This window comes from Galeopterus variegatus, unplaced genomic scaffold (genome assembly GCF_000696425.1).
Source record: "Galeopterus variegatus unplaced genomic scaffold, G_variegatus-3.0.2 Scaffold25554, whole genome shotgun sequence".
Taxonomy (NCBI): Eukaryota; Metazoa; Chordata; class Mammalia; order Dermoptera; family Cynocephalidae; genus Galeopterus; species Galeopterus variegatus.
The window spans coordinates 2,182-9,207 of record NW_007751665.1 but is presented as its reverse complement, the minus strand read 5'-3'; the positions used below and the strand labels follow the sequence as shown (position 1 = coordinate 9,207).

The 7,026-nt window shown below is 55.0% G+C and overlaps 1 protein-coding gene across 1 annotated transcript; it reads right to left on the bottom strand.

Annotated features, from left to right (window-relative positions):
- Positions 1 to 836: 836 nt before the first annotated feature.
- LOC103583671 (adherens junction-associated protein 1-like) lies at positions 837 to 5,431 on the bottom strand (the record flags this gene model as incomplete). Its single annotated transcript, XM_008564931.1, has 3 exons — positions 837 to 963; positions 2,814 to 3,056; positions 5,344 to 5,431. Coding segments are annotated over 3 exons (404 nt in total), but the record flags the coding sequence as incomplete, so codon positions are not given.
- Positions 5,432 to 7,026: the final 1,595 nt, after the last annotated feature.

The following is a 7,026-nucleotide window of genomic DNA, read 5'->3' as shown; positions in this document are numbered from 1 at the left end:
CGAACGAGATGAGAATCCTTAGAAAGCCTCGCCTTGAAAAGAAAAACAAGCCAAAGAACAAAGACAGAAACAAAACCCGGGTGCGTGTATAGACGTGCACGTAGCACGTCCGGAGCGTGCAGTCGTGGGGGCGAGATGCTCTTCCCCAGCAGCCCGCATGCTCAGAGACGCAGCACAGAAGAAAGCAATTTAGCGTTAGCATTGAAGTTAATATCACTGAAAGCAAACCAAATGTTCCTATCCACCAGAGCGTGGAAAATTCATCCTGTTTTGGTGCCGGTCCCTGGCTTCAAATTAGTAGATGTCCCAACCCTTCACTTTCTTTCTTTATCATTTTCCTTCTTATCTCTTATTTTTATATTTCAAAATTGTACTTTAATTCTGCCTCGCGCCCTCCCCCAGTGTAAAGGCGTGGGATGGAGGTGTGATTCCCGCCCACCCGGCCCCACCCTCCTCCCCTCCTGTTGCAGGAGGTGGCACTGCCACTAGGCTTGTTTCAGGAGATGGTTTTCCCGCCACACGGGCCACACTCGTGGTAGCTTGCCTTCGGGACCGAACGGTGCTGACCGTCATGGTCCTGGTGCTGAATTGGGGCTCACGAGCATCCATTACTGTCCCCCATTGGGAGATGAAGGGCACGTCTAACATGCAGCTTACACACCCAAAGCCCAGCCCTCTGGTTTGCATTCAGAAAAGTAACGCCATTGGAAATCCACCTGCCACATCAAGAAGGGCTCCTAATTATCCCAAAGTGGAGACAGGGAGGGGACAGGGGTAGGTGAAGAAAAGGGGATTAAAAAAGAAAATCAACATTCAAAGAAAGGCACCTACCATGAAATAGACACATGGCGTCTGCCCTGCCCCCAGGAGGTAAAAAAGACTTCGGCCAGTCAGCAGGAGATTTCAAACCATTTCTCAGACACGAAGGCCACAGGAATCAGATGCCGATCAGAAGAGGAAGGTCTGCAGCAAGCAGAAAAACGGGTTTGTGCATGCTGGTGTGTAACCCGCCGTGGGCAAGCCGACCAGGCCTGCTCTGGACAGCCACTTCCTGAGAAGAGAACCCAGGAAGGACATGCCCCACTCGGGCCCACTGGCCTCGGGCAGGAAGGGACCCCCTCCCCGCGGCTGGGGAGAGGTCTTCATTTGCTGACACCCACAGCACACCAGGACTCTGATGTGGAGGCCAGAAGGCTGGTGGTGTTCCCCTCACCACCTACCCCCCGAGTTGTGTCATCTCCAGAATTTAGTTTTTGAATTTGCAGGACAAGCCCAGAGCCCAGGGTCTCCACCTCTGATGGCAGAGACGTGATGCATTTCGTTGCACGTGACAGAAAGGACAGGACCTGCCTCCTGAAATGTCTCCCCCATATTTCTTCACCGTTGAGACTAAGCTACCATTTCCCAAGGCCAGTGAGATCCCACAGAGCATCACCTTGGGCCAAAAAGCAAAAACCTGACACTTCCATGCCAGGGCATGAGAATGCCTGCTCCATGCTTGGACAGGGCACATCACACCACACGGCACAGAGTGGCAGAAAACCAAACAACGAGGACCAACCCACAACCCTCCCTCCCTCCCCCAAAAGGCCAAAGCCCTGGTGGGCCAGGGTCCATATCTGAACTGACACACATACGTTCAATGAAACGGTTTGAAAATCCTTTTGCCAATTCTTTGTCAACTCCGCATTCTGGAAGCCTGAGATGCCACCACCAAGCTCCTCAAATGTCTGAGTGTGAAATCAAAGAGATTCAGGACAATAGCCCTGAGCCCCTCTGTCCTCCACTGGAAGGGAAGGAGTGTCTGAGGACAGAGTGCTGCAGAGTCCACGAGGCGCCATGAGAGGAGGCGCAGAAGACCCCTGCTCGTTCCAGCTGCCAGCATAGGACACACTGGTTGCGGACTCGGCAGATGCCCCGCATGCCTCGATCACCGGGGTCCTGCTTTCCTGCCTCGAACAATCGGCAAACAGCATAGACGTGAGCACGCTGCCCACCCTTTCCCAAAGTGAGCCCCGTCGAGCTGCCTCACCCTTGGTCCCATACCAGGGGGAACCCTTTAGGAGACCCTGGGCAGGGTCCCTCAGCTGCTAGCAGTGAGCCCTTGAAGGCAGCCTCGTGGCCTACTCACTTCTTCCTATGATATTTAAGTTGTTGGAGGTTTTATTTTTTAATTTACAAAATGATGCATGAGCAAACACTCGCTTAAAAAAAATACCTTATTGATATTTTAATTGAATTCTGGACAAACCTTCAGAAGCTGGCTCAAGGGTTTATGAAACGTTCCCAGGGGTGGTTGTTGGGGTCTGTCTCCTTTGAGGGATTACACATGAGTAATGAAAAAGAGCATTTAATAAAAACATTTGGTCTGGGAGTCTGGTTGGAATTTGGTATTTTTGCTAGATTTGCTGCTGACATTTTATTGATGGGTGCTCAAAGATCCTGACTCTGGGAGGGACCAGTTGTAATTTGCTGATATTCTGGAGGCCAATTTGGACTCTGCAGGATTACGGCTGGCCGCACGGCCTCGGTGGTGTGTAGCCAGGGCTGGGGAAGGCGCGCTTCCATCCGCCGCCCAGGTTTAGGGTCTGGAAGGGAACGCTCGCTGCTGCATTCTTGGGGTGGCAAAACACCTGCTGATCTATACCCTGCCCCTCCTGTTTTGCCAAATCAGCTTCCTGCATCTTCTGGGCTCCTCAAAGCGATCTAAGGAATGACTTACACTGACCAGTAGCCCTAAGCTGGGCCGTGCCCGGCTCTGGGGTCTGGGCCACCAGGAGCTCCATGACTTCGGGGCCCGAGCCTGAGCTTACCGGTTTCCATTAAATGTGGACTTGTACTCCCCCGTCGGGTGCAGCGTCTCATCCGTGTACACGGGCGCCGATGCCCTGACACACTCGTGGGAACACTGGAGGGTCTCATTGTAGGCCGTGAATATGTCCAGGCTGCTGGGCACCCGGGCAGGGGTGAAGTCGGTCAGGTTCTGGCAGCTCTCTTCCTGCTGGTTGGTCTTCCTCTGGTGGCTGTTCCGACGAGTGTTCCTGCTTTGGGCACAGCTGGAAGAGAGAGAGGCTGGGGTGGGGGGCGGCCGAGGCCAAAACCCACCAGCGCAGCTCCAGCGTTTCAACGGTGGAACCCTCGCTTCCAGGCATTAGTTATACCGCATTTAATATCAAGTGGTAATTCCCAACCTCTCAGAAAGATCAGCCACAATCAAGCAATCTGCTCTTTTTAAAAATTTATATATAAAATAAAATTTGAATTTTAAATGCGGCCATTATCAAAGGAAGAACTATGAGGTAAGCCATCGAGCTGTGTCGTCGCAGAGCTGGTGCCTTGTTTGGCTGAAGAATGTCAGCCAGACAGTGCGCTGCTGACTCGGTTTCCCCATTAATGCCTCGTGGGATGAGAACTGTGGTGGTTGCTGGCTGCTAGAGGGGCCTTGAGAGTGCGGGAGCCTTTGGGCACAGGCTGGGGTAGTCCGTGCCTTCACTTCAGAATGGACATGCCACTGTCTTTGGGGACAATTGATAAGGTGGGAACCCCTGTCCACATGCACAAGCTGGAAATGATATGGGATCGTCCTCTGCCCCCATAGGGTCTACTAAGGGAACTGTCCTGCCTTCCAATGGACACCTGCCTTATTTTCCTGTTCCTCTGGACCAGAGAGGCTTCCAGAGGCCACTTAGGATGAATGTGGGAATCCCACTCTCGTCAGTCGAGGGATTTGACCACAGGGGTCTTCAGGGACATCCCTGGATGCCACTTATAAGACAAGGTCACAAGAAGGTCTGGAGGGGTGGCAAGGAGGAAACTCCCCTCAGCTTGGGGAGCCACGCAATCTTCCCTCGGTCAGGATACCATCTCCCCTTCCCCCGATGCTCAGAGCTGCTGTGGAAACAGGGGTGCAGGGGGCAGGGGCTCACGGGCCTGTTTCCTCACAAATCTTGGTATTCCCAGTGAGACGGATCCTGACTCCTGGGGTAGAAACCCCACCCCAAAAATGAAAGTGAAGGGGTGAATGCAGAAGCCAGAGGCCAGCTGCACCCCAAAAGTCTTTCTGCAGGGGAAGGCCAGGTTCCTGGAACCCACTCACCCACCCCCAGGCTGTTCTCCCTGAAGGGCTCTTTGAAGGTTTGCTGCAAACCCCAAAGTGTTAGAAAATGAAGGAGAAGGCCTGGCTGCCTGTCACCCATGGGCCACAAAGTCTGCCATCTCCTTGGGAGAGATGAAGCTGCTCATCAAGATGGGATTTGTGTCGCCGGACACACACTTGGTCTAGGAGTCCTGGAGCCCCTCCTCTGGCCAGCACCTGCCTAAGAAGCTCTGCTATGAACTTCTCTGTGGTCCTTGCCACCTGTCCCCAGAAAACACCAGGGACCCAGTTTGCTGGCCATCAGGAGGCAGCTTCAAAGTCTCGCTGGGTGGGCAGGAGGTTTGTTCTGGGGCTGTGCCACCACCTGTCACTAGGTCCCACCTGCTCTGATCCCAGAGCTTGGCTTTGTCTCCCATGTCTACATGTTTCCCTGTTATTCAGAAGCTCAGGTGCTGATTCTGCCCATCAGCCCTGCCTGTGTCCATATTACTATCTGCAGGCAGCGTGGGGATCACTTGGGTCTATTACTCCACAAGGGAATTTCGGCTTTGATGCTAAAAGGAGACACAGTTGCTACAGAAGCGGCTGCAGGCAGGTGGAGGCAGGGTCACCCAGCAGCTCCTGACTTTCTCAGGGGTGTACCAGGTATGTACACCCAGTAAGGCTGTCCTAAAGTAGGCCAATTTCCAGGCAAAGCCAGGCAGCCTGGAGCAAAGCGGTAACCTAGTTCAGAGACAGAGTGGCGGAGAGAGGAAGGAGGGTTGCAGAAGAGGCTGGCCGCGCAACCGGCCACCTGAGACCGCGAGGGGCTGGTGCACGATCCTACCAGGCTGCTGGCAGGGAGGCCGCTGTCCCTGCTTTTCCAGGGAAGGGCCAGAGGAAATAAGCAATGGGGACCGTGCTCTGGGTGGGCAGCATCCAAGGGTACACTTGGATCCAGAGAAAGAATTCGGAGACAGGAAGAGCATGCAGCCTGAGAAACGATGGAATGAAGGCTGGGCTTGCTGGCTTTCTGTGGAGAAAGCCAGGGGGAGGGGGCCATGCCCCAAGGGCAGTGTCGGAGAGCTGCAGCCCTGGGGCGGAAGGCTAGCAGAGTGCAGGGCAGGAGAAGCCTCGCAGGGCTTTCTCTGGCCCAAACCGATCAGACGGTTCCCATTCCCATGGCTGTGATTCATCCAGGGCTACGCACCTCCCTGGGGACCCTACAGCCCCCCATCACCAGGCCAGGAGGGCCTGAAGAGCCTTACCAATTTTTTAAGACAAGAGTTGTGATCAGAGCAGCTATGACCATGATGAGGGAGACGGTGATGGTGATGATCTGATGCACAGCCAAACCTGGAAAGGAGGAAACGGGAGAGGGCAGGTGTGAAACCAGGCCCAGGCATGAAACAGAGCTCCGTCCTCCCAACCTGGGTGCCCTCGAGGGGACCCCGTGGGATACGACAGGCCCCCAGGCCCTCCTTCCCACTGCAGCCAGCTGCTGGTAGGTGCTGCGGGCACCAGGGTCAAGCCAGGGTGGCTCCTCCAGCTCTGGACTCGTTCCTTCCCACTAAACTGTGTACCTGAGCTGTGACCCGGCCCATGGGTGGTGGTGTCCTTTCTTGAACCTGCCAAGCCCTTCACCTGCTGCCTTTACCAGGCTGAGACATCCCTCGAGGACCTGTCACCCACTCCTTCCTCCTCTTGCACCCTGGGTGAGCTCTGATCCTGGATTCCAGAGGTGTGAGCACCAGGGCAGCTGGCCTGTGAGTGGGAGCAGGTTTGGCCTGACCCAGAAGAAACCAGGATGACCTGGGACTTACTGGGAGGAGGTGGGGAAGAGGGGCATGTGGTCCAACATCCTTGCAGACCCGGGGCCATGAGTATCATTGGGTGGCATATGCCTCTTTCCAGAGTCCTCTCCAATAAGTTCACGGCATGATGAGTTTCCAGGAATAAAAGATCCAGGCCAGCAGAGGATGCTTCCCAAAGGGGGATCCACAGTCTGGCCCCACTGCCCTGCCCCTATTCCCTGGCAGGGAAGGGAAAGGGGAGGGACAGTGGCATCAGCAGGACAGGGACAGAAGGACTGGCCACATCTGCAGCAGGGCAGCCAGAGCCCTGACCAAGAGCTGTGGGGTAACCATGCATGTGCATGGCAGAGGACAGGAATTCTCTCCCACACCTTCTCCCTGCCTCCGCCCCTCCTGCAACATCTGCCCCCGACCACCGGCCCAGGCAGGGGAGGGGAGAAGGCAAGCTTGTTACAGCCCCCTCCCCCGGCTCTACCCCAGGCCACATTGCTTCCTGACCACACATCTGTCATGTCCTTCCCAGGACCTGGACACTAGGAGCCTCCCCTGGCTGATTCCACTGGCCAGTCAGGGCCAGCTGGAAGGTCCACAGCCCTGGCTCTGTCCTCTGGCTGTTAGCAGGAGCCACACCTGGGGAGCTGGAAGTTAAAGGCAGTGAGGTAGGTTTGTGGAGCCTGCGGAGCCTGCAGGGGTAGTACCATGCCCTGTCGAAATGCTGACGGCCCATCCTGCCTCCACCCCAATCTTAATGCCCACCTTGTGGAGGCACACCCCTCATAGCTGGCCAAACTGGTGGGCTGCTGGGTGACAGCACCATGCATGTATGCTCCAGGATGGCAGATTTCAGACAGTCAGGATTTTTCTGGTGGCCTCCCAAGGATACAGTCTCACAAACAGGTGTTAACCTCTCTACCAAACAGGGTCTTCATGCGGGAAATTATCAATAACTGATTAAAGGTGTCCACGACCAGAAGATGAGCTTCATCTCTCTATCTCCCCTCCTTTCTGGGCTACTGCTGTTTGTCATGAAGGGTTCCCATCCTGAACCCACAGGGTGAGCACCACTAGAAAGACTGTGGAGGAAATATCCGAGTGGCATGGGCCTCCCTTTGTTCATTTGTTACCCATTGACTCAAC